The sequence below is a fragment of the Globicephala melas genome, chromosome 7, assembly GCF_963455315.2.
Source record: "Globicephala melas chromosome 7, mGloMel1.2, whole genome shotgun sequence".
NCBI lineage: Eukaryota > Metazoa > Chordata > Mammalia > Artiodactyla > Delphinidae > Globicephala > Globicephala melas.
This window is the reverse complement of record NC_083320.1, coordinates 54,302,291-54,329,886: the sequence shown is the minus strand read 5'-3', so window position 1 is coordinate 54,329,886 and position 27,596 is coordinate 54,302,291. Positions and strand designations below refer to the sequence as shown.

The 27,596-nt window shown below is 39.2% G+C and overlaps 1 protein-coding gene across 1 annotated transcript in view; it reads right to left on the bottom strand.

Moving 5' to 3' along the window:
- TTN (titin) overlaps positions 1-27,596 on the bottom strand; it is a 279,722-nt gene that overhangs the window by 68,961 nt on the left and 183,165 nt on the right. Inside the window, 51 exon segments of the mRNA XM_060302200.1 lie at positions 1,298-1,579; positions 1,669-1,819; positions 2,951-3,099; positions 3,190-3,504; positions 3,590-3,889; positions 4,000-4,296; positions 5,425-5,742; positions 5,836-6,135; positions 6,225-6,354; positions 6,449-6,481; positions 6,568-6,716; positions 6,850-7,158; positions 8,470-8,899; positions 9,296-9,486; positions 9,575-9,883; positions 9,991-10,290; positions 11,609-11,902; positions 11,993-12,277; positions 12,380-12,676; positions 13,522-13,821; positions 13,950-14,252; positions 14,561-14,926; positions 15,040-15,342; positions 15,442-15,741; positions 16,295-16,573; positions 16,672-16,977; positions 17,061-17,257; positions 17,347-17,452; positions 17,546-17,845; positions 17,959-18,258; positions 18,351-18,466; positions 18,938-19,124; positions 19,246-19,542; positions 19,650-19,937; positions 20,031-20,152; positions 20,671-20,848; positions 21,160-21,307; positions 22,003-22,154; positions 22,254-22,538; positions 22,645-22,759; positions 22,850-23,037; positions 23,287-23,589; positions 23,678-23,980; positions 24,073-24,342; positions 25,123-25,389; positions 25,492-25,616; positions 25,721-26,129; positions 26,221-26,499; positions 26,592-26,858; positions 26,965-27,231; positions 27,329-27,497. Of these exon segments, the coding sequence (XP_060158183.1) occupies positions 1,298-1,579; positions 1,669-1,819; positions 2,951-3,099; positions 3,190-3,504; positions 3,590-3,889; positions 4,000-4,296; positions 5,425-5,742; positions 5,836-6,135; positions 6,225-6,354; positions 6,449-6,481; positions 6,568-6,716; positions 6,850-7,158; positions 8,470-8,899; positions 9,296-9,486; positions 9,575-9,883; positions 9,991-10,290; positions 11,609-11,902; positions 11,993-12,277; positions 12,380-12,676; positions 13,522-13,821; positions 13,950-14,252; positions 14,561-14,926; positions 15,040-15,342; positions 15,442-15,741; positions 16,295-16,573; positions 16,672-16,977; positions 17,061-17,257; positions 17,347-17,452; positions 17,546-17,845; positions 17,959-18,258; positions 18,351-18,466; positions 18,938-19,124; positions 19,246-19,542; positions 19,650-19,937; positions 20,031-20,152; positions 20,671-20,848; positions 21,160-21,307; positions 22,003-22,154; positions 22,254-22,538; positions 22,645-22,759; positions 22,850-23,037; positions 23,287-23,589; positions 23,678-23,980; positions 24,073-24,342; positions 25,123-25,389; positions 25,492-25,616; positions 25,721-26,129; positions 26,221-26,499; positions 26,592-26,858; positions 26,965-27,231; positions 27,329-27,497 (12,634 nt within the window).

Here is a 27,596-nt window from a genome sequence, read left to right as displayed (position 1 = left end):
TTTGACATCAATGGACTACTGGGCTCAATATTTGTTACCCTCTGTTTTTAAAAGGGAGACAAAAATGTTGTTATGAAAAGAGTGAGATTTTGTGTTTATTAATTGATTTGGTTTGTTTTTTTCTTTCCTTGTGTCTATATTCAACCATATTTTAAAATGAAGTAGGTTTGCAGTAGTTACTGGTTGCCCCTGCTTTAGTAGAAACTGAAGGAACAGTTTTATACATATCTATATCTATATACACACACACACACATACATACACACACACACACACACACATTTTTTTTTTTGGTAATTTGTGAGTCAGGTAAGAGGGCAGTGTTGGGAGGAAAATGCACATAGGGAGACAGGAGAGGGGTGAAGAGAGGCATGACTACTTTTTGTGTCCAGTTTACTCTCCAGAGGGGAAAGGGGGAGAGAATTTTTTTCTGTGTGACCAGTGAATCTGAGCAGCACAGGAGACCCCAAATCTCAGAATGACCTTTGAGAGGTTTGGAATTTAACCTGGAAGTACACCAGTTCTTAAAGTAATAGCCATTGGACAGAAGACTGTTTAGGAGTTTGAAACAACCTAGAAACTTGAAGGACCATTGCTCAATGAGATCTTTTTCCGCATGCCATTTTCACTAATGAAAGCAAAACATGTTTTCATAATATTATGTTCAATAGAGAACTGGTTATTTTCACATAAAAACTGTGTGTTTGGAGTATGGTTGTGCCTAGAGATGTGCTGAGAGAGAGATCTGAGTGGGAGGGCTTCACTTTCTGAGCAAATCACTGGAGTAGAGCAGCCAGTGAGAGGCATGAACAAGCCTCGTAGAGTTCAACTCGATATTCAGTGACAAGAAATGCAATATTGATAACCAAATATGATGCTTCTCTTCAATTAGAATACTGACACCTTCAAAGGGACTTTTGTCTTATTATGATAACTGATAGGTCCTATGATGTGAAAACGGTCAACCTTAGCAAACTGTTAAACATTCATGGACATTTTCAGGAAAGCTGCTTTTATGAAAACTATATAATAACATAGTAAATGCTTATGGTGGCATATTATATAAAAAGGCAGCACATAAGACTTTATATAGGAGTACAGCCATATAAAATATGGATAGGATGAAAAAAGGAGGAAATTTAAAAAAATGCTAATAGTGGTCAATGGGATTGTGGGTGATTTTTCTTATTTTCCAAAATATTTGTAACGTAGTTTTTTTAAAAACTAATATAGCTTTATTGTAGATGAAATAAAGTGTTATTTTTTAAAGACGCATGGACGAATTGAAAGTTGTTACCTAATACATCAACGATAATTGTCTTCTTTCTTTCCCCCCCTGCATTTTTGGCAAGAAGAGCGTAGACGCCTTGGTGGCTCCTCTGGCAATTCTTGATGACCATGGATGAGCTAATGGCTGTGGTCTCAATGGTGGCCTCTTGGGGTAAAGCTTTTTCATTCATACTCCAGGTAACGGTCGGAGGAGGCTTGCCAGATACATAGGCGATGATCCGAATCACCCCTCCAGCATGGACCACAATTCTGTCTCTGACGCTGGCATCTAACTGAAGGTCAGGTAATACTGGAAAACAATTGAAAATAACAAATGTGCTTTTCATTTCCAATCCAAAATGCAAATATTGATAAAATAATAGAAATATTAGTAAGTACCAATCCTGTCCTTCATTTCAATGGCATCTGTGACTTCTCCAGGTTCTCCGATGCCGGCAATGTTGACTGCTCTAACTCTAAATTTGTAGAATGCTCCTTCTTTTAATCCTGTTACAACAAGTTTTGTTCCTCTCACTTCTTTTTCTTTAGCCTAGGGAAAAATCACAAGCATTTTATAATTAGAATACAGGAGTCCTTTCTTATCCGTGGTTTTGTTTTCTGTGTTCATTTACTTGAAGTCAACGGAAACCTAAAAGTGTTAAATGGAAAACAATTCCACAAATAAACAATTCATCAGTTTTAAATTGCGTTCCATTCTGAGTAACGTAATGAAATCTTGGACCATCCTGCTCCATCCCTGCCAGGGAAGTGAACTATCCCTTCCATCATATTCACGCTGTATATGCTACCTGCGCATTAATAAAGAAAAAACATAGTATATATATAGAGAGCTCGGTACTATCCGTGGTTTCAGGCATCCACTGGGGTCTTGGAATATATCCCTTGGGAATTGCGGCGGGGGGGGGGACTACTGTAGTTTTTTGTTTTAATAGCTTTCCAAAGCATAGCAACAGCATATTTACTCTCTTTGGGAAAATTGTTGCCAGTTTAGGTTCTAGGGATCAGATATTACAGGTAAATACTGAATGGAAGGAATTATGTTTTAAAATATTGTCAAGTGATTGAAAAAAAACCGTACTGTTTACTTGTTCCATCCTTTTTTATATATATATCTATGTATATTTTATTATATAATTTGATAAAATAGGTTCTGTTTTTGAATTTTATTTTATTATACAGCAGGTTCTCATTAGTTATCTATTTTATACATGTATACATGTATATACATGTCAATCCCAATCTCCCATACATGTTAGTGTATACATGTCAATCCCAATCTTCCAGTTCATCCCACCACCCCCACCCCACCCCCGGCCACTTGCTTTCCTCCCTTGGTGTCCATTCGTTTGTTTTCTACATCTGTGTCTCTATTTCTACCTTGCAAACTGGTTCATCTGTACCATTTTTGTAGATTCCACATATATGCATCACTTATTCCATCTTTTCAGGCTTTATAGCCAAAAGATAAGTTAACAATAACATGACTTAACTTTTGATTAGGTTTTTTGACCTAAGAGACGTTTGGATTATCAGTTAAATTATATGTTATTTTTCTGATGTCTTAATAAAAAAATACAGATAGGAGTTAATGGGATTGAGAATAACTACTAAGTGTTCAGTTTATTCATAGTACATTTCCATAATGCCAAGTGTTAGCTACCTTTTCCCATTCTTCTTTTCCTTCTTCTTTATATTCAACGATGTATCCCGTTATTTTGGATCCACCATCTTTTAGTGGGGGAGACCACTCCAAATCCGCAGATGATTTAGTCCAGTCTGTGACTTTGGGAAATGGAGGTCCAGGAGGGGCTGGAAAGAACCAGTATGCGTTAGTATTCTTGACTTTTCCATGGCACTCTTTGGCGGGGGGGGGGGGGGAAGAATGGTTTTAAGGCTTACCAGTGGGATCTCTAGCAGTCACTGGGTCTGATGGCAGACTTGCTGGACCCACACCAGCAGCATTGATTGCGTATACCCGGAATTGATAATCAGAACCTTCAATAAGACCAGTCACTTTATAAGAAACACCCAAAGTCATGACTTTGATAGGATCTCGGTTAACTCTCTTCCATCTCTTTGAAGTGGTGTCTTTCATTTCTAGCCAGTATCCTGTAACAGGAGAGCCTCCATCGTATTCTGGCTCTTCCCAGTTGACAGTCATGTAGTTTCGAGTCACACTGCTAACTGTTGGTTTATCTGGTGCTCCAGGGACAGCTGTGACAAAAATCACAGTGATTTATAAGAAATTTTGAAAAACACAAATAAGAATGACTTTGAATGTGAAACATGTCCTACTTACAGAAGAGGTTTCTTGCTGTTTCTGGTTCACTGTCAAGAGGTTCCCCAATGCCATATTTATTCTGGGCCATGATTCGGAATACATATTCATGGTCTTCTAGCAATTTTGGAATTGTGTATGTGCACTCTTTAGGTTCGCTGGAGACATGCACCCATGTCTTCCTGTTAGCTTCTCTTTTCTCAATTACGTAGTTTGTAATCTTAGACCCACCATCATCTTTAGGTGGAAGCCAAGATAGTGTCATTTGATCTGCTGAAATAGATTCGAACTTTATTGGTCCCACTGGAGGGCCAGGGCGACCTAAAATGGTTTAAAAAAAGAAAACTTTATTAGGACAATGATCTTAAAGACAGATATTACATTTATGGACAGAAAACTATGTAGTTTTAATAAAACAATGTAATCTTTACCAAGGACATTCAGCCTCATTTCCTTTGATGCTGTTCCCAGATTATTCGCAGCTGTGATGGTATATAAGCCAGTGTCACTCCTGCGAGACTGTGGAATCACTAGAGTGCAGGTATCATCCACCACCAGTTTGTTGACATGGGTGTCGTAGACAACAGGTTCTTTGTTATCAGGCTTCCTTGGAGGAGCTTTAAACCAGGTTAGTGTCGGGAATGGCACACCTTTAATTTTGGCCACGATGCTAACATCAGTTCCTTCTTCAACCTCCATGAATTCTTTTAGCTCAATTGAAGGTGGGCCTAGATTATTTAAAAAAAAAAACGTTGTCATTAGGAACATAAAAAAAAACACTAAAGCATCGAAAGTAGAATTCACAGTGATGATAAAGTTATTTGATCTACTATAAGCAGGCTTTATAGCCCTACCTGACATAAAGAACAGATCTGTCTTCAGCTAATTTACACCAGTTTAGGGAACAGGCATATGTGGTCCTCATCCTTTATTGATCTACATGTGGCTATGTATCACCTACTGTCTCTCTCTTACCTGGCATCATTATGATTGTAGATATTGAAAAAGGGCAGAGAGAAGTGAAACTATAGTATCTTAGACTTGGGAGTTCTTTCATGATATTCCCTAATATTTATGCAGAGTTAATGAGGGGACCTACTTTGTTCGTTCTGAGATGAATTCCCCTTTTAAGAAATATAACTAACTGCTAATAGAGGCAAAGCAATTTTCCATTTTTCATGAATTTAGTGTAAGAATATGCACAGGGAGTAGTGACTACAGCTTTCCTATATTTAGAAGAGAGAACTAACAAATACACAGCAGTAATGATGGCAACAATAACGAGAGGAAGAATTATTACCATATTTGTGTGGATATTTTATCTCTTAAAGTAGATATATCTTTTTCTCAAATAGAGAAAATCATGTAGTTTTAATAAAACCACGTAACCTTTGCCAAGGACATTCAGTCTCATTTCCTTTGATGCTGTTCCCAGATTATTCATGGCTGTGATGGTATATAAGTTTCTACTTAAGAAAAAGAAACTCGATTGTGAAGATAAATGGGTCTCAGCAGTTGCTAAGCAAATAATTGGTTACTTTCTGCCCTTTTTGAGGAGCATGCAGAGGAACTGTTTTAATTTCTGGTAAGTAAAACAGCCTGCCATGGAGAAAAATTCGAGTAAGGAAATTCCAAACAGTATCTCCTTTCAGTAAGGGAAAGGTAATATATATGGAAATATGATAATTCTGTGCAAGTTGAGGGCATGAGTGATTGGGTAATGGGCCCACGTCCAGACTGAACCCGTGGTAGCTTCTGACGTACAGAGACATCTCTTTATTTTGGACTGTTCTTGAGTATCTAGGAAGGCATTCACGAAGAGGACATTCTCTGATAGATAACCCATTGGTACTTACATGTCTGGTCTTTGACAGTCACGGGGCCAACAGTGGCTGAAGGTTTGCTGACTCCTGCGGCATTGACAGCTTTGACTCTGAATTCATATTCCCCACCCTCTACCAGGTCTTCCACCGTAAACTCCAGTTCTTCCACATCGCGCTTATTGCACTGTTTCCATGCTTCTTTCTTTGTCCCAGTAGGATCCCACGCAAGACACTCAACAATATAGTGGGTGACCGGGGAGCCCCCATCATTCTTTGGGGGTTTCCATGACAGATGTACTGTGTTCTTTGTTATGAGGCCAATCTTGAGTTTAATAGGGGGATCAGGAGGATCTTTAAAAATAGTTAAAGAAAGTATTAATCATTATTTATAACAATACATTTCAAGTTTAGGAAGCTACTTTAATCTTAGACTTAAAAACTTACATATTGGATCTCTGGCAGTGGTCCTCTGAATGGTTTCCACGGGAGCACCAATACCAAAACGGTTTTGTGCCCGCACGCGGAAGAAGTATTGCTGTTCAGAGATGAGGTCAGGAACTACAAATGAAGTGCTTCCACAGTTTGGATTGACTTTAGTCCAAGCTTTTCCATCAATAGTCCTCTTCTCGATAACATAGCCTTTGATCCTGTCTCCTCCATCATCATCCGGCATCTTCCATGTAAGCCTGCAACTACCCCTTGTGATGTCACTGACTTTCAGATCTTTGGGTGGCCCTGGTACATCTGTTGGATGCAAATCCCAATATAAACAGTGGTGCCCTGTTTAAAATAATTTGTTCTTATTCCATAATAACTTTTAAAGTCTTTCTTACCCATGACTTTAACTCTGCAATTTGCAGTCTTTTGTCCTGCTTTGTTCTTGGCTGTGATGCTGTATTTGCCTGAATGAGATCGTTTACATTCCGGAATAATAATTACGGATGAGTTTTCAGCAGTCTCCAGCTGTACAAAGAAAATAGCAGTCATACACTGAATGAAATCATAGTAGTATTGAAGTCAGTCCGATTCTGAATCATTTCAGTTTTTTGTTTTTTACCTGTGCATCTTCAGGTATGTCATGAACCCCATCCTATTAGAAAAGAAGATAGTCAGTTATAGTGTAAATATTCCTTAGAGTGAGTCAATGGGAGATGCAGAGAATTATAATTTTCTTACCTTCATTGCCTTCTTTGCCTTTCCATCAAATTCCCAAGATGATTTTGGTGTTGGGCGTCCCTTGATGACAGCAGGAATCCTAATCTGTGTGCCAGCTTGACAAATCAGACAGTCTTGTGCTCCAATGTCAATGAAAATTTCTGGTACCTCTGTAATACCATGGATAATATAACAGGATTTAGCACAGCTTTTTCAAAAACGTAATTGAGATGTCTTCAACAAATGAATCAGTTTCATAATAAGATCAAAAGATGAATACATAAATGGATTAAGGACTAGTACCTTGAATATCAGTGGCAGGGATCTCTCCAGTTGTATCACTTGGTTCAGATTCACCAGCTTCATTGACAGCTTTCACTCGGAATCTGTACTTCCTGAGCTCTTTCAAATTCGGCACCACACATTCACAGGTAGTTAGAAGTTTGTCTGGTTCGTTTACGCTTTTCCAGTCAGTAGTACCTTCTTCTTGCATTTCTACAATGTATCCTTTGATCGGACTGCCACCATCTTTGGCTGGAGGTTTCCACGCTAGTGAGATGCTTGACTTTGTTTTATCTTTGACCTCTGGGCGAGAAGGTGGCCCAGGTGGATCTAATAAAAAAATAAATTAAAAAAAGTCAGATTTTGAAGCTGGTGGGATGATAGATTTATATACTATAAGAATGTTTTACTATACCTGACCATATCTTATTTTTAATCTATTAAAATATTAAAATAGGAATGCCAAAGGAATAAATTACCTTCTAGAGAAGAGAAATATAAGAAAATCTATCTTCATTTAGCATTAATGCTGAAACAAAGAAAGCAAACAACTAACTGGGAGTAGAAAGATTACTGACTAGCTCTAGATAGAGAAATATTCTATTTACACACAATTGGTGAAAAGCTATTTTACTTTTGAGGTCCCTTTGAAGAGATTCTGCAATATTCTCTACTAAAAGCTTATTTTAATTTAACCTACCATAAAATTAAGATTAAAAAATGATTTCATCATTAGCTGGTAAACCTTTGAACACAAACTAATCTTAAGCCCTTTACTGTAGCCGTTGACCCTGTCCCTAATCGGGTGACAACCCATCACATTTCTGACAGTGCTTTACGATTACGGAAATTCTTTTACTCCATTCATCTTTTTAACCATAGCTCTTTCCTCTCCAGTGCCTAGGACAGCTCTTTGCACATAGCATATGTTTACTACCAGCTTGCAGGATGAATGACTAATTCATTTTTTATATATGCTCTGTATAGAACTTAGATTATTTTAAGTCTTTTGAACAAACAGCTGAATTTTTTTTTCCCACAGAAAATCCATTTATATAGCAAATGAAATTAATCATTAAGGTCATGGTATTTTAATTTTTGAACCGATCTGCTCATAGATCTTTCAGAATTGTTTTTTTCTTTTATTTGACCTCACAGACTGTGCTTGAAGATCTTATATCTTTATTCAATATATACTATTGAAAATTTAACAACCTTTTGCTTTTGTTGAACTCCTACTGGAGGGTCTGACTGTTTAGTGAGGGAGATAATTTCCACAGTAGCTAATTAATGAGAGAGAGGTTTATTTAAGGTATGGGAGCAGAGAGGAGCTTATAGTCCAGGGTCTTTATTATTGTGATTCCTCATACAATACTAGATTTAATCTAAGTGTTTAAACACTGTATGAGTTTTTGTATGTATGTGTATGCATATACATGTATATGTACATATTAGATATGTGTGCATAGTGTGTATATGTATACACACATACATATATACTTCTGATAGTCTATATAAGTATGAAACTTTATTTTAATAAGTGAAATAATTTGGCATAGAAATATACAAGAACTTTAAGAGCAGAGCTATCCATTTAGTGGCTTTGCCCTTGATAAATTCCAGAAATGGAAGCATACTTACATATGGGATCTCCTGCAACAGCTAGGTCTGATGGTTCACTGGGAGAGCCAACTCCTGCAGCATTTATTGCCATCGCTCTGAACTGGTATTTAACACCTTCAATCAAACGGGGAACATTAAATTCCACGCCTTTCAATCCCACTTTGGTTATCGGTGCTCGGCTAACACGTGACCAGTAGGCACCTCCCTCTTCTCTCTTCTCCAGCCAGTAGCCAGTAATTGGAGAGCCACCGTTGTCCAGAGGAGGAGTCCAGCTCACTAGCATCGACCCTTTGGTGCGCTCCAAAACTACTGGCTTTCCCGGAGGTCCAGGAGTGCGATAAGGATCTTGAATGACCACTTTATCTGATTTGCATTCATCGCTGGTTCCATATTTATTCACTGCCCTAACTCGGAACTCATACTGACCATTGGGGATAAGTTTCCAGATCTAGAAATCAGATGAACAATAATTTCTTAAAAACAATATACTTACATTGATTTTCACTTGTTTTAAAATTCCAGTTATTTTGGTAGGGAAAACTGTAAAAAGAAATACTTCTATAAACTCAGTTATCTGAGTTTCTGCACTCAAACATGGAGAAAGTCTTTTAAAATGAGAATGTGTAAATTTATTGCACCTAATAGTGGCTCTCTCAAGTAAAAGAGGATCTGTATATCAAAGTATTTACTAAGTGGCTTTATGTGCAAGATGCTAAAAACTATACTTAAGCTTTTTGTGTGTGGTTTTGAGTTTAATCATTAAATTCCAAGGTCATGCTAGAATGATGTTAATTCAGAGTTATGTCCTTTAAGTGTGCATAAGAAAATACTTAGAAGAGTTTACCCCATATCTCCTCTCTACAGCAGTGTTGGTGACTTCTTCCCATTCAGCTTTCTTCCTGCTTGCATCGCGTTTGTCAATGACATAATGGGTGATTTCACCCCCACCATTGTCTAGAGGGGCATCCCACGTTAAGTGGCAAGATTCAGCTTTAATGTCAACAACAGCAAGATTTCTTGGTGGGGACGGACGATCTGAAAAGGAACCAAAGGAGGAGATTGAGAAGCAAATTCTTAAACAGACACTGGATTTCTTTTTTTTATAAGAAAGCGTGTCACTTACCGTATACTTCAACATGGACATTTCGGAACACTGAGCCAAGGCGATTAGAAGCAGTCACCGTGTAAGTGCCTTTGTCCTCCCGGGTTGCTTTGGGAATGCTAAGCTCAGTCTTTGCCTCACTTCGGGATACTTCTTCCTTGGTTATCTTAAGTGCATCGGTGGGTTTTTCAATCACAGTTTCATTCTTGGACCACTCAATTTTAGGCATTGGAAGGCCTGTCACATCTGCAGGGATGTTAACAGGCTCTCCCACCTTAACTTTGATGGTGTCTCCTCGAACAGACAGGCGCAACTTAATAGTTGGAGGCACTGCAAAGAGAAGGGAAAGGGGAAAAAAAATAGCAAAGTCATAAGGATGTTTGCTCAACGTATGAGATAAAGTGCATTAAAATGATTATTATGTTCAGATTCAACACCTTCATCATCTTGTATGACCACATTAAGAGGCAGGGATGGTTCGCTTTCACCAATTTCGTTGACGGCCTTGACACGGAACTCATACATTTGGTGTTCATCAAGATCTTCAACTAGAAGAGATGTGGTTGGACAGAGTCGCTTGTTAACTCTTTCAAAGTCAGGTTTGTCATGACGCCGTTTTTCAATGATATAGCCTTGGATGGGGCAGCCACCATTACTGCGGGGCTCTTTCCAGTCAAGGTTGATAGTGGACTTGGTCCTTTCCGTATATGTCAGCCTCTCGGGAGACGTTGGAGGACCTTTAACCAGAGGCAGGTTGAAATGACAAGAATGAAATAAGTATTCATGTAAGAAATCACATTTCAATTCGGATTAATTATGTGAAAAATAGGTTTCTGTTTGGCATATTGTTGCATCTGTCTTTAAAATCCTCAGAATATCTCAGTCAACAGAATTATAGGCATTCATATAGTCAGAATTTCTCTTAGTAAACTCTATAGTCAAGATTATTGATTAAAAATTGAGGTGCATGTATGCTTTTTTATATTTAGCATTTTAGATATTTTACCTCTGTCAGTGGGAAAGCTTCTAATTTTAATGACCTAGGAGGGCTGTCTGTGAAGTTTTGCTTTGAGTGACCAGCTGAGAGCAAGTGTTCCTTTCTTATTAACAGAAAATGGATATGTCTACTGAACACACTTTGGACCATGTTGCCTCAAGTGTGGGTTTAACAGGGGGTGGAAAGAGAATTTATGTAATGCTGCTGTAGTTTTGTGTCCTGAAGGACAAGATAGAAAGAATAAGCTTTGCATGGTGAAACTAGACCCAATCCACTCTTGACTGTTATCTCAACCAGAAGCAGAGCTTAGTGGTAGAAGTCCAACTCTGTTCTGTTCTTTCTGGCACAACCTGAGCTGTAGTAGACATTTTGAGATGAGCTGTTACAGTGAGGAGGTAATTTTGTTCCTGTTTTTGGGTGGTGGTGGTGGAGGAATAACTCCTCTGTCTCTTGGGGAACGGGGCATCCTCAAAGACTTGGCTTTCTAGGATGGGATGTCAGCATGCATTATCAAGTGTGTGTAATATTAGGGCTTCCTATTTGTTTATACGGGTCGAGGAGATCTCCTTTGGGTTTCCATTCTTTGGTGGCTCTTTCTGGTTTTGGTGTCCCCTCATCCTTCCAGTCTGGGGACCACTTGAGGGGCTAAAGAAAGACTAAAGCATTTACGCTAAGGCAGTTTTCTGTCCTGTAATCTTTCAAAAACAGTGAACTCTCTTTGACTACTGGACTATTAAATTAATTACTCCAGTGTATTTTCTTACTAAGATGTAATATTTCTAAACTATTTTTAGGTTATGCTAAGCTCCAGTGATTCAGGTTTTTCAGCACACAAAACCATGCCCAGTTTTGTGCAAAAATTACATTGAAATTATTGTAAACATGGTATAAAGTTGCTGGTAGTTATTTAGTTTACCTTTCTCATTACTTTCTCATTATTCCAGCTATAGATCTTGAGACTGTTGGGAGTTTGAAGCCATAAAGCTCTATACATAAGTGACATAACTAGAAGCAATCAGTATTTACTTTATATACACAGTGAAAACCTTCTTTTTTACCTAGTGGGTCAACTGCAAGAATTGGTCCTATTTCAACAGGAGGGCCACAGCCAAACTTGTTCTTGGCAATCACACGGTACATATATTCTTGTCCCTCAAGGAGACCTGTGATGTCACATTTAGACCTCTCAGTCTCTATTGGTTGTCTCCAAGTATGCATCTTAGCATCCTTTCTTTCAATAATAAAGCCCGTGATATCACTTCCTCCATCATCTGCTGGATCAGACCAGTTAAGCAGACACATTTTTCTGTTTGTTACAACGGGTTTCAAATCAAGAACTGGACCAGGGACATCTGAAAAATAAAACGGCAACAAAAAAATCAATGCAATAAGATAGTATCACTTAGGAAAAATCCTGTGGAAATCCATGTAATATTCCTTACCAAAAACTTCTACCCGGGCTGCTGCAAATTTAGAACCACAGCTATTGGTAGCTGTAATCACATATCTGCCATGATCTTTTCTTAATGCATTCTTGATAATTAGTTCAGATTTGGTTCCAACGTTCTCTATTTCAACACGGTCTTTATCCAGCTCTCCTTCTTCTATGGTCCACACTTTTGTTGGCACTGGACGACCAGTTACCACAGCTGGAATTCTGAGAGTCTTCCCAGCCACGATCTGTATCCCAGCCCTGACAGAAACATCTAGTTCCACGTTTGGAGGCTCTGTTGAAAGAGAACAGTCATACATTAGCCCAAGAAAGATGGAAAAAAAAAATCTCATACTGGGAAAATATCCATCATCTTATTTATGTAACTTTTAAGTACCTTGTGGTTCAGCCACAGTAACGGGTTCTGTTTCTCCAGGCGGTCCTTCACCTGCAGCGTTGACAGCGCTCACTCGAAGTTTGTAATCGGCACCCTCTCGGATTTCTTTGACAGTGTACTCACGGGCCTTGATCATCTTCTCTGTGCAGCGGGACCATTCATTTGTGCCAACCAGCTGCTTATCAACAAAGTAGCCAACAATTTCCCCACCACCATTGAAAGCTGGGGGTTCCCATGCTAGTTCAATAGTTGTGGAACTTGTGTCATTGACTCTTGGGACAGGTGGCCCAGGTGGAGCTAGAATGAATGCAGACACAGAAATTAAAACTCACTGATGATGGGTACTTCCCTGGCGGCACAGTGGTTAAGAATCTGCCTGCCAATGCAGGGAACACGGGTTCGAGCCCTGGTCTGGGAGGATCCCACATGCCACAGAGCAACTAAGCCTGTGTGCCACAACTACTGAGCCTGTGCTCTAGAGCCCATGAGCCACAACTAACTACTGAGCCCACGTGCCATAACTGCTGAAGCCCGTGTGCCTAGAGCCTGTGCTCCACAACAAGAGGAGCCACTCCAATGAGAAGCCCACTCACCGCAACAAAGAGTAGCCCCCGCTCGCCGCAACTAGAGAAAGCCTGCACTCAGCACCGAAGACCCAATGCAGCCAATAAATAAATAAATAAATTTATTTTAAAAAAACAACTCACTGATGGTTTTAAAATGTGCAGTAGCTTACGTGACCCCTTTTTTTTCCCACAGTGTGTTGCATGTAATATGGGTAATTATTGCTTTGTGAAGCTTTTAAGTTATAAATACAGATGTTTAAAATCTTACATTGCAACCTCAACATTTGTCTATAGTCATTGCTAGTATTTAGTTTGATTTTTTTCCAGCTTGACTGAGATATTATTGACATATAACACATGTAAGTTTAAGGTGTACAGTGTGACGATTTGATACATGTATATATTGCAAAATGATTGCCACAATAATGTTAGTTAACACCACCACTCCCTCACATAATTACCACTTTTTGATAACACTTAAGATCTACACTCTCAACAACTTTCAAGCATATAAAACAGTACTGTTAATTATAGTGACCATGCTATACCCCACTTTCTTCTTAAGGAATTACTTACAGATTGGATCACGTGCTGTTTTGGGATCTGAGGGGGGACTGAACTTTCCAGGTCCAGCTGCGTTTTCGGCACATACTCTGAAGACATAGGTGAGTCCCTCTAATAGGCCTTCTACATTGGTCTTCAAAGAATTCAGAAGGTTTCGGTTGACACGAGACCAGTGTGTGCTATTCACCTCACGTTTTTCAAGCCAGTAACCCAAGATGGGGCTTCCATTATCTTTTGGTTCATTCCATTTCACTAGCATACTGTTACTGGTGACATCTTCCACAATGGGCTTATCGGGTGCATCAGGTGGTTCTGATTAAAATTAAAAAGGCATATTTGAATTAATTCCCTAGCATGACATGAAAATTCAAGTTTACAAGCTGTGATAATGTATATACCAACATATAAAAAGGCAAAGTTGAAATGCTAAAGACCCTTACCAAATGGATCTTTAGCTGTAAGTGGCTTTGAGACACATGGTGGTCCAGGCCCAAACCTATTTTCAGCTCTGACACGGAAGAGGTACTCTTTTCCTTCAATCAGCTTTGTCACTGAATATTTGCAATGTCTAAGTGTTGAAGTGATGACAATCCATTCTGAGTCAGGTTTTGCCTTGTCTTTCTTTTCCAAAGTATAGTTTAAAATTTCACTGCCACCATCATCAAGGGGTGGTTCCCATTTACAGATGACTGAGGTCTTTCTAATATCTTCAAATACAAAGTTGATTGGTGGTCCTGGTATATCTGATATTTTGAAAGACAGAAGTGGTTAAAATTTTGTGTCGCACTGGAAAATGTAAATGTTTAATGTGCTTCTAAGCTTCTAAACACAGTGTGCTTCTGTGACATAAACCTCTGTTTTTTCTACATCTGTCTATCTTTGTATCACATTAGCTAATGAATAACAAGGTCAGTTGATTTCTTTTACATAGCCAGGAGAAAAAATTGGGACCGAGGATACCTTGCTGAAGCTATTTCCCACTTCTATTAACTGCCCGCAAAACTCTTATATTAACTTTCTTCCATTGGAAAGTGTAGTTTTACCTACTTACCTAGCACACTGACGGTACAAGGAGCTTTTGCAATACCATGGTCATTTTCAGCTTTGATCATAAACAGGCCATGATCAGGTCGGAGAGAATCTCGGACACGTAGCTGAGATTCTCCTTTTTTACTACTGTCAATACTCAAACGCTGTGTCAGAGGCAGGACAAATGGTTCTTCTTCTTGAACTTCTTCACCCTTCTTCCTTCTAACCAAGGGTGCTACCCGCTTCCTAATTTCCTCTGGTGTGATAACATTTTCATCCTTTAGCCACGTAATAGTTGGGTAAGGTGACCCAGAAATAATTGCATCGAGTGCTATTTCATCACCTCGTCTCACTTCTAGGCTTGTTCTCATAATGACTTTCGGGGCATCTGCAATGATTAAAAACAGTAATTGTTTTCAATTCTGATTAAAATATCTGACAAAACCTTATTCTCATTTCTTTTACGATGGGAAAATGGCAAACCCATTAAACACAGCTTACCAATAGGATCTACTGCTTTGGTTGGAGGAGTGGCCCGAGAAGGTTCGCCAATACCAGCAGCATTTTCTGCTCGCACACGGAATTGGTATTCCTTTCCCTCTTCAAGGCCTTTTGCTGTATAGGTCAGGACTGGTACCAGGTGTTCGTTGCATCTCTTCCATCTCTCTTCACCCTTAGCAATCTTCTCTATGATGTAACCCATTATCTTGCTCCCTCCATCATACAAAGGTGGCTTCCATGTAATAGTCATTGCCTCAGCAGTAGGATTATGTACCTCAACGTCTACAGGTGGATCAGGGGGCTCTGAAGAACAAGAAAAAACCTGTTAATATAGGGAAACCCATCTTCTTAAAAAAAATGCATATTAACTCTTAGCTCTATTACATTCATGCTCAAACTTACGCTTTGGATCTTGAGCAATGACTGGATTTTTCAGTTCAATATATTCGCCTCCACCAATCTTGTTGACAGCTTTAACACGGAAGAAGTATTCACCATTTGGTATGAGATCTTTGACAGTCCAAGACAGTTTGTTCTCACCAGACATGACTGGTATATACGTCCTCCTCCCAGCTTCTCTGCGTTCTAGGACGTAATGAAGAATTGGGCTTCCACCATCATATTCTGGAGGTTCCCAGGTTAATTTACAAGAACTCTTGGTCACATCACTTGCTTTAAGATCTTTGCATGGTCCAGGTAGTCCTATTAGAAATCAAATTGACAATTATTATTGTAACCTGAAAAGTCAGCATATTAAGAGCACACTCTGAGTAGGACATTGCAGGCCATTTTGCATCCTTGGCTCCCAATTACTAAATGTCAGTAACTTCCCCCTTAGTCTTTGTTCCAAGCAAAAATGGCCCCCCAAATTTCGAAACACCATCCATGTGTGGGGGGGAAGGGGGCAGAAAATGTTACCACTCCTGGTTGAGAACACTATGAAAACATGCAAATACAATTAATAAATGAATATTGGTTATTTAAACATTCTTTGGGTGTGCCATGTCTTTTATTTAAATTAGTACTTCACATGCAAATAATTACAACAGAAGTAAATTAGTGTAATCAGAGTTAGTTTAAATAGCAATTTCATCTCTTCAGAATTGCTTTGCTTCTCATATGGGAAGAAATAATCTGAAAGGACACTTAATTTACAAATGGCCAGCTCATGAAGCCACTTATACTAACATTGCAGAGTTAACCAATTTTCCCAACAGGTGAAGAATGTCCGGTGTTTCATCAAAAGAATGATTACCTATGACTTTGACATTGATTGAGGCAGTTGCTGAGCCGAGCTTATTCTCCAGGGTAATGGTGTAAACTCCAGCATCTGCATGGACACTCTTGGGAACTTCAAGGTGTGCAGAGATGTGATCCTTCTTCATTGTTAATCTATCACTTGCTTTAACTTCTTTGCCATCTTTATGCCAGCTAACGGTTGGAACTGGGACAGCTCTGAAGGGAACAGGAATGCTTAATTTTTCACCTTCAATGACGACAATGTCATGAGTCTCCAGATCAATTGTTGGCTTGCCTGTAAGAGATAATCCAAAAGGGGAAAAAAAGGGTGTGTCAAAATGCAGTGCATGAGTAAAGCCTACTTTATTAATTATAAAAAGAAACTGTTCTTACAGTCTGGGTCTTTGGCAACCACGTTTTCGGAGATTTCAGATGGCTCACTGACACCAACAGCATTGACGGCTCTCACTCTCAGAACATACTCCTTGTCGGGCACAACACCTTCTTCAACCTTGAATTTCAAGTCTTTTATTGGGCGAGAATTAACTCGCATCCATTTCTCAGTGCCTACTGGACACATTTCAACATGGTATCCTATAATAGGACTTCCACCATTTTTCTCTGGAGGCTTCCAAGCAATGGCAATATGCTTTCTCCCAGCATCAGTCACATGCAGATCAAGGGGAGGTGAAGGAGGACCTGAAAAGAGAGTGAAACATTCACATCCACAGTCTCATCATCAAGCTCTAGACAATATCCTTCGTATAATCAACACTACTTACTTGTTGGATCTTCAATTTTCAGGATTTCTGTAGGTTCGCTTGGGTGTCCAACTCCAGCTTCATTCTCTGCCCGAACCTGAAACTGGACCTCTGTTCCTTCAATGACATCAGTTACTTTAAAGTTACAGTCAGGTCCTGAGGTCTTTGCAGCTTTCACCCAACGGGTACCTAACTTTTCTTTCTTCTCAATGACATATCTGTTGAAATAACAAAGCATTTCGTGAGCATGAATAAAGAATTTTCAGCTGAATGTAAATTTTTCTTTATGGGTTAATTAAAATTCTACCTCTGTATTGGTCTTCCACCATCATTTTTAGGTGGTTCCCACTTCAGGTCAACATGTCCTTTCGTCACATCAACCACTGTCAGAGCGTAGGGTGGTCCAGGGGTGGCTGAAAGCAAAATATTCAGTGGTTAGAAAAACCAGGGAGAAAAGTGACAATCCACTACAAATGGTGTCACAAAGATGAAGTTAGAGAGCATACTAAAGGTGTCTTTGGCCAGGACAGAGTCCTCGACTTCACAATAGTCACTCTGTCCTATGGCATTTTCTGCAGCAACTCGGAACACGTATAAAGAACCCTCGGTCAGTGGGGTCACTGTGCACTTGGTGTCCTTGACAGTTGTGTCCACTGTTTGCCAGCCTTTCCGCCTCACATCTCTCTTTTCCACAATGTAGTTGGTGATGGGCGACCCTCCATCTTTCTCAGGAACTGTCCACTTTAGGTCTGCTGTGTTTTTTGTAATATTGATAACTTCAAGCCAGCGAGGTGGTGATGGGGGATCTGAAGGAAAAAAAAATTCAATTTCTTATTGTCCAATATTCAGTCTTCACTAAATTTTCTAGTAGTCACTAAGAGATTAGATAGCAGGGATGAAATAATTAAGAGTGACTTACAAAGTTTCTCCCGGCAAAGCACAGAGTCACTGGGTTCGCTGGGTTCACTTTCGCCCGCCTTGTTCACAGCTCTAACTCGGAATGAGTATTCTTGCCCTTCCATGAGCCCTGGGAACAAATGCTCGGTGGTGGGAACCCCTTCGGCCACTCGGACCCAGTCCTCTGTTCCAGTCTTTAGCATTTCAATGACGTAAGAATCGATCTTTGCCCCTCCGTCGTGTTCTGGCTTTGTCCAATTCAGCATTAATGATGTTTTGCCTACATCTTTCACGGTTGGTTTTCCAGGGGGCCATGGAGGATCTGCAAGCCAATGAAATGAAACCATTATTGAGGTTTGCCAAAAGGAATTAATATAAGCTTCAAAATAATCACAGAAAATATATGAATAATACCTATGGGATCCTTTATTAAGATTGGCTCAGTTGATCTGCTTGCTTTTCCAGGTCCAGCAAGATTTTCAGCCAACACACGGAATCTGTATTTTTTCTTATTGGTAAGACCTTTCACTCTGAATTAGGAACAAAGTGTGAGTTGAATACCACGATAAGAAGGAGAAACCTCTGTTTATTTCACATAGAAGAAGCTAATTTATTTAAATTGTGAAAAACTGGTTTGGATATTTAACTGAAGTATTTCAATATAAATTAAAAATTGCCTTTTAACTGTCACACACTTTAGATTTGGTCACATGTACCAGTCTCATTATAATATCTATAATAATAATCATTACCATAATATACTAGAGGACCAAACACTTTGGAACTTCCAGACAGTTTATATTTTATGGTAAGAAATTAAGAAATGTGCCCTCCAATGGAATTTATATCATTTTTGAAATTATGTGGTAATAGAAAAGATAAGTAAAAATAATTTAAAATTTTATAGTAATATATAATCAGGTATAATCAAAAGGAATGCTAAAGAATGAAAATTTATATACACTGCTTTTTTGACATCTTAATGGAGAGCTTGGGCGTACCTGTATGTTGTATCCTTTATTGGCATCTTATTGCATCTAACCCATTTATCAGTATCAGGATCTAATCTTTCAACCCAGTAACCCATGATGGGGCTGCCACCATCATCATCTGGCTCACACCATGTGAGGGTCACTGCATCCTTAGTGATATCAGAAGGTTCTAGGCGAGTTGGAGGTCCAGGTGGATCTGTAGACAGGATAATCATATGTGTTATATGTCCTGTATATAAATATGACACCTAAATCCAACTTTGACACAAGTATCTTTTTTTTTATTTTTTTAGCCACCTGATTAATAAGAAACTTACCAAACTGATATTTGGCTGTTATTGGAGTGGCCTGAACTGGCTCACCGACACCGTACATGTTTTCTGCAGCAACTCTGAAGATGTATTCTTTATTGGGTGTTAATTTGGTTGCCTTGAACTTTGTATCCTTGACAGTTGACGAGAGCTTGTGCCACATATCACTGTCGGTCGCTCTTCTCTCCACGACATAGTTTGTGATTTTAGATCCGCCATCGTCGCGTGGTGGGTTCCATGTGAGAAGACATGACTCGTTGGTCACTTCCATGATGTCTAAAGCAGCTGGGGGTCCAGGTTTATCTGTGGATGACAGTAGACACTCAGAGAAAAGCATTTGTTTAATATGTTTTATTTTCAAAAGTAGCTGGAACGAGTTTGCCCATTTTTAAAACGAGAGCCTCCCTTACCTAAGACGTTCACTTCTACCACAGCGGTGGCCCGACCACAGACGTTCATGGCCTCGATAATGTATGTGCCACTGTCACTTCTCTTACTATCCACGATTGTCACTGTGGATTTTTTAGGAACGTTTTCAATGGTGATTCTTTTGTCCTGCTTCAGAAGCATATCAGCCTTTGTCCAGGTTACTTTAGGTTCAGGTTTGCCAGTTACAGTGGCAGGAAGTTCAATCTTAATTCCTGCTTTTACAGTGAGACCCGCAAGGAGCTTCACGTCGAGGAAAATTTCTGGAGCCTCTGAATTGGAAAAGATTATTTACGATGTTACCAAATTTGGGCAGAATTAAAGTCAAAAGTCTGACTGATAAAGCAAAAACCAAAAGTAAGTACCCTGTGTGTCCACAGCCTGGATTTCTTCTGTGGGTTTGCTTGGCTTGCTAGCTCCTAGCCTGTTCAAGGCCTTCACACGATAGGCATACCACTGGCCTTCTTCAAGACCTGTTACTTCCATTCTGTCAGAAAACAAAATAGGATATTTTACTTAATGCATTTAATCTGTTCCATTGTGTAGTATTCATAATATTTCCAAAATTCATACCCCTGGTATAATACTATCCTTTAAATTAATTCTGGATTGCTTCAACATTTTAACTAATGAAAACCTTGATTAAAGGGTAAGTTCAGCAGCACTTTTAAAAATCAGACAGGCAGGGGCTTCCCTGGTGGTGCAGTGGTTGAGAGTCCGCCTGCCAATGCAGGGGACACGGGTTTGTGCCCCGGTCCAGGAAGATCCCACATGCCGCGTAGCGGCTGGGCCCGTGAGCCATGGCCACTGAGCCTGCGCGTCCAGAGCCTGTGCTCTGCAACGGGAGAGGCCACAACAGTGAGAGGCCCGCGTACCGCAAAAAAAAAAAAAAAAAAATCAGGCACACCAAGGAAGTTCTAAACTTAACATTTAGATTTTCCAAAAGAAAGCCCATTTTAGTAAGAGTAAATATTTACTTTTGTGCCAAATAATTTAAAAACTTACTTTGTTTCTGCAACTGGGTCTCCACAAGCGACCCATCGATCAGAACCACGTGGACATTTTTCAACTATATATCCTTTGATGCGTGAACCACCATCATGTTTAGGTGGATCCCATGTTAGGAAGATGCTCTTGGCTGTTCGATCTCTCCACTTAATATTCTCTGGTGGGTCAGGTACCGCTATAGCATTTTAAAGAGAGAGTCAGTCTTAGATAGGCCATCTATGAAATCTCCATACTGCCAACCTGTGTCTTTCCCCCATAACTTCAACTCCAGGTCTAAAAGCAAAAACAGGTGGGAATTCCCTGGTGGTCCAGTGGTTAGGACTCTGTGCTTCCAGTGCAGGGTACATGGGTTCGATCCCTGGTCAGGAAGCTAAGATCCCACAAGCTGTGTGGCATGGCCAAATAAATAAATACATACATAAATAAAAATAAAAGCAAAAACAGGTAACAAGAGGCTACGTAAGAAAATATCAAGAATGTACTCACTTGCAGGAGCTGACATATTTACAGGTTCATCAACATATGCGGGTTCTCCAGGGCCACACTTGTTACGAGCACAGACTTTAAATAAATATTCTCTTCCTTGAACAAGATCAGCAACTGTGAATTCTAGGTTGCTCACAGAGTCTATAACCTGGGACAAAGCAATACAGTTAATAAACTGTTTTTCAAAAACTCTGCCTAAGTCAAAATATTTTTACCATGAGCAGAGTTACAAATGGAAGTTGTTTTGAATGCTAAGGATTATTCTTAGGTTGATTTCATATTAAGGAAAAAATTGCGAAGTAAGACATAATAATATTTGACGCCTAATGTAAGGTGGAACTGCTTCATAGTTTGTACACATTAAAAAGTCGGCAAATAAGGTGTTGATTCTTTCTACCAGCTTGGTTATTAGAAATATGATAAATTAAGGTAAAAAACAGTAATGGTATAAACTGAGGAGAGAAAATGGCAGATTAGGCCAACTAAGGTAATTTAGTGGCATGAGAAGAAGTATGACCACCAGGGAGTTAAGTACTTAGTGTCCTTAGAATGGCTTATAGCTTAAAAGGGCATATTGGGTACTTATCAGGTACCAACTGAGTAGGTAAGTTTTGTTTTATTTTTTAATAAACCTAGTTGAAAATCTGGTAAGGCTCACAAAATGAGGCAATTACACCAAATCTTGGTTGAACTACCTCAGGAAGCATTAGCATCAATACATTTTAAAAAGTTTTAGGTACTTTTTCAGCAAGGTAAAGGTAAAAACATAAAAACTTTGCAAGGCATCTCGACATTTCGGGATTTCCCCCACTCTCTTTTCTGTAGTTGCTGCTCAAAACTCACTTTAGTCCATGTTTTCCGGCTGACTTCTCGCTTTTCAACAACATATCCGGTTAATGGACTTCCTCCATCATCATCTGGTGGTTCCCAAGTCAAATGTACTGAGTCCTGGGTTATCTCACCGAATTTCAGTTCTTTGGGTGCACTTGGGCGAGCTGGAAAAAAAAAAATGCAGTCAGAAGTCATTAATAGCTTGAACCAATATTTGTTAATACTGTCAAATCACCTTAGATCACAAAAGTTTCGTTCCTTACCAATTACACTGACATCAATCTCCCCAGAAATTGCTTTCACACGATTTTCTAACTTCAGCATGTAAATGCCCTTGTCTGGACGTTCACTTGGAGAAATGATAAGCTCAGCATAGGCAGATAGGGTTTTCATTTTCACACGGTCTCCTGCTTCTAGTACTTTATCTCCAAAAGACCAGGTAGCAGTTGGCCTTGGATAGCCTGTACTTGGAACCAGGATCTTGATAGGATTTGGCACAATAACTTCCAGGCCATCTTTAAATGCACTTAAATCCATTGTTGGTTCAACTACCAAAAAGAAAACTTAATGAGTTTCCAGTACTGTATTTAAATCCCTGGTACCCCAAAGTAGCTATGTGCTATTCCCAAATCTAAAAATAAAATATCCATTTACCAAATGCATCATCAGCAGTTAGAGGACCAAGAATTTCAGATGGATCTGAAACACCAGCTTCATTTTCTGCAGATACTCGATATAAATATTTATTTCCTTTTTGTAATCCAGTAACCTAAAATTATGAATCAATATTTGTAAAATACATACACGTTTAAGTCAATGATCATTTACCGACTATTTATTTTAGATACACATGCCCTACCTTGTAAGTCAGTTCGGGGACAAGTTTCTTATTGCAACGAATCCAATTATCTTTTCCTTCTTCACATTGTTCTATTATATAGCCCAATATTGGGCCTCCTCCATCTTTCAGAGGAGGTTCCCATGTGAGCTGAACTGATGACTGAGTCTGATCTGAGGAGTTTAGGTTCACAGGAGGACTTGGTCTCTCTGGATTGGAAGAAAGAGTTGGAGCATACCATTTAATTCAGTGACAGCTTATTAAGATAATGCTGTAATCATTTCTATCATCCCCATATTCACTGGATACAAGCAGGCCCAGTCTGGATTTCTACAATTTTGTTCAAATTTTTCTGATGTTCTTTTCATTAACTTCTGTTTAATTTGATTTATTTTAATCGATAAGCTTAATTTCTTGATTAAATGGATTACTTATTTCCCTTTTTTTGATGGACTCACCAATCGGATCAGCAACTTTGATGAAGGGTGTGGCTGCACTTGGTTTTCCAACTCCAATTCGGTTTTGGGCCCTAACCCGGAAACTGTACTCCTGTCCTTCCACCACATCAGTGACAGTTGCAGACAGTTCTTCAGCTCTTACTGTCATGGCAGTTTCCCATCTGATAGAAGTCTTGTCCCTTAATTCAATGACGTAGTTTGTGATCTCAGCACCTCCATCATACTCTGGTGGTTCCCATGTCAATGAGACACCAAATCTGTTCACATCAGTGATCGTTACATTCAAAGGAGGGCCTGGAACATCTGGATATCCAGAAAACAGGGGCTTTAGGTTATCTCAGGGATAAAAGCAAAGATAAGCTAGTTTACAATTTACTTAAAAACTTCTTACCATATTTACTCCTTGCTTCTACAGGACTGTCAGTTTCTACTGGTTCACCAGTGCCGACTCTGTTTCTTGCGCTCACACGGAATAGGTACTCAACTCCTCCTTTTTGTAGTCTAGTGACAGTAAACTCACAACTATCTGCACGGTCAGTGGCCAGAACCCAGGTCTTTCTCTTGATGTCACGTCTTTCAACAACATAACCTATGATTTTGCTTCCACCATCAGTTAATGGTTCTTCCCAAGCGAGGCTCACTTCACCATCAAATGTTTCTGTCACTTCTAAGTTACGTACTGGCCCAGGAACATCTGGAATTCACATATACATTTTTTTTTTTTAGTGTGTTATCACGCTTTTAGTTGTGCTTTGCCAATAAAGTCCAAGTGACTCAAGGGCTTACCTATAACTTGTAAATTGATGAATGCTTCTGCTTTTCCATGTTTGTTCTGAAGCACAATTTTATACCTTCCTTTGTCTCCTTTCTTGGCTTCTGAAATTCTGAAAGAAGTCTGTTCAGCTGTAGTATCAACAGTTTTTGAAGATAGAGGTTCATTTTCTTTAAACCACTCAGCTTCTGCCTTGGGGTAGGCATCATAGGGCACCACCATGGTCAGAGGCTGGCCAGCATCAACCACCAGGTTTTGGTCAGCTGTCTTGATTTTAGGTGCAGCTAGTGAGAAAAATAATATATGAATGCTTTTGAGTTATTTATTGTAGTCCAGCTATGCCATAGCTTCTTTACTATGCATTTGTTAGCAAATACTGGTTACATGTCACAGTAACTTTACAGGAGAGAACACTAGCTGACTTAGAGTTCTCACGGCTTATTTTGCAAATTATCAGACTCTGAAGAATAGAGGACTAAGTATGATATGAAACCACAAAATCTCCATTCTTTGCCAATAATAATAACAGAGGCCTGAATATAGTGCACAGAACGTGTTTTTGGTTTTTTGTTTTTTATATAAAATAGGCACCTCATACTTAGTTCAAGATAAACCAGATAAACTTGTTCTTATGCACAAGAGGTACATTAATGGCTCTTTCAAAGTGCCAACCTCTAAGGATGTCTTGGAAGCTTGGGTCAGGATGAGAACAGACCTAAGAGGCCCCACAGGGATTTGGAAAGTAGAAAGGAATGGGCCTGTCTCTAGGTCTGGGTTTGCTGGGAAGACTCTCAGGGCAATAGGTTAATTCTAGGAGTTAACGAACAGCTGCCATGTGCCAGGAGCTGTGCAAGATTATCGCATGTAAAGAGCAATGCTATCAATTTCCTCTTACTCAGGACACTTGGTGGTAAGAGGAATTAGAATAGTTAACATGTGGACAAGGCTTAATCGGAATAAAAAGCTTTCACAAACATTTTCTCATTAATTAACTGTGAAATCTGAAACCTACCCAGTATCTGTGGTATTGTAAGGATGTTTGAAAATAAAAGAAAGGGACTTACCTGCCAGTTCAAGCTTAGCTCTGGCTTCTTTGTCTTTGGCAATAAATCTGTATTCACCCTGGTCACGGGGCTTAATGTCACAGACCTGTAGCCTGTGTATCTTTCCTTCACTCATCATCTGGTGTTTATCACCCTGGACAATAATCATGTTGTTTTTTAGCCACTGGACTTCCACCTTGTCTTTGTTGAGCTCAGCTAAAAAGACAACATCAGTACCAGGGGCTTCAAGGATGTCTTGGGGAGGCCTGATGATCTCAACAGGGATTTCTGAAAAGAAAATGTGAAATAAATACAAACATGTTTGTATTGGGATTAACAACATTTAAAAAGGTACTAGAATTAAAAATCGTCCTTTCACTTAATATGTACCTTCCACAAAGAGTCTAGCTCGAGACCTCCTGTCTTCTACTCCACAAGCATATTCACATTCATCATCCAGCCTGCAGTCTTTTATAATGAGTCTATGTATTCTGCCATCTTTTTCAAATTTGTATCTAAAAGAAGAGATTGAATTATTGGTTAGCTTGCATAATGACCACTAAATTGGCAAACTTGTATATATAGCTACAGAAATAGAGACTGAGAAGCTCTCACGTACTTTTTGCCTTCTTTGATTTCTCTCCCGTTTCTGTACCATTTTACATTTGCTTTCTCTCTGGAGAGCTGGCAGGAGAAGACAGCATCGTCAAACTCAGTGACTGTCTGGTCTTCCAAGTGTTCCACAAATTCTGTAGGGGCTTCTATGATGAGAAGTTCAGCAACAGATTTATCTTGTCCAGCAGTGACAATGTATTCACCTTCATCTGGGAAGCCACAGTCTTTAATGATTAGAGAGTGCTTATATTTATCAATTCTGTATAAAACACGGTTGTCAAAAGCCACCTCTTCGCCGTTTTTGGTCCAGTTCAGTGTTACATTGAGACGGTTCACCTTGCACCAGAATGTGACCGATTTCTTCTCCATTGTTTCAATATCTTTAAGAGGCTCAGTGATCCTAAGGTCTTCTTCTGTTGGAAAGGAGAAGAAGAGTGTTGATTTTATTTGTTTTCATCATAGAAATTGATTTTTTAAATCTCTAATGTCAAATAAGTGACTTACCTTCTACAATTAGATTGGCTGCACTCTTAACATTTTCACCTCTGTGATTGGTCAGAGACACATTATAGTTGGCTTGATCATCTAATTGTGCACCTCTAATTCTGAGGGTGTAGACCAGGTCTTTTTGGAGAATAATGTATTTTGAACTATCAAATATGGCTTCTTCATTTCTGAACCATTTGGCTTTGGCACCTTCGGTATTGACCTCACAGTTAAAGACAGCTTCTTGTTGTTCCTTCACACGGGTGTTCTTCAGAGGAACTATGATCCTGAGTTTTTCTGAAAGCAATCAACAAGATTTTGTAGTATGAAGAAGTACTAATGTGGTAGATGCAAATATAAGTAAATCCAAGAAGCACAAACAAACTTACCAATTACTGTCAGGTGAGCTGCTGCTCTGGCAGCCCCAGCCATGACTACATAAGTGCCCATATCTTGTAATGTGGCATCTTTCACAACTAGGATCCTCTTTTTGCCATCAGCAATTATGTCATATTTATCTCCAGATTCAAGTGTCTTATCATCTCTCTTCCACTGGACTGCAAAGCTTTCCTTTGATAGAGAGCAGACAAATTCAGCCTTTTCTCCTTCAAGTATTTCAACGTTTTGAGGCTTTGAGATAAATTCAGCAGCAAGTTCTGGAAAGAAAAAGTTGCAAGATATTGAAAAATTAAGCATTTGTACCTTACATGCAACAGGTATGATTTTCTTAAAATACAATAGTATTCACTGTAATTTTCATACCATGAACTTTGACTTTGCCATCGGTTCGAGAACTTGGGAGTCGGCAGTTGTAGTTGCCAGTGTCTTCCAGGTGAGCATTCTGAATGGTCAGGATTCTCTTTCGTCCAACAGTAAGTGTTTCATATCTTCCTGTTTCAATGATCTCTTCATCCCCTTTGTACCAAATTACTTCTGCTCCGGGCTTGGAGACTTCACAAACCAGTTTTACAGTGTCTGTTTCACTAACTTCAATGTTGGTAAGATTTTTTGTAAAGACAGCTTCTTCTTCTGCAAGAAGAATTAAAAACAAAAAACACTGAATTAAACTGGAATTTTTTTTTTTTCCCAACACATATACTCCTGCAAAGAAAGACTTCATTCTTACCCAGGACTGTCAGCATGCCGGAAGTTCGCGCTGTCCTTACTTCACAGGAATATTCTGCTTCATCAGCCACTAGACATTTGTTGACGACAAGAATGCGGACTGCTCCCTTAGATATGATGTCATATTTTTTGCCCTTTTTAATTTCAGCACCATCTTTAAACCACTGAACCTATATTTAAGATAAAAAAAAAACCTTTATCAGTTCTGTTGTCCCTTCACATGTGTGTCCTTAAGAGGAACTATGATCCTAAGCTTTTCTAAAAGCAGT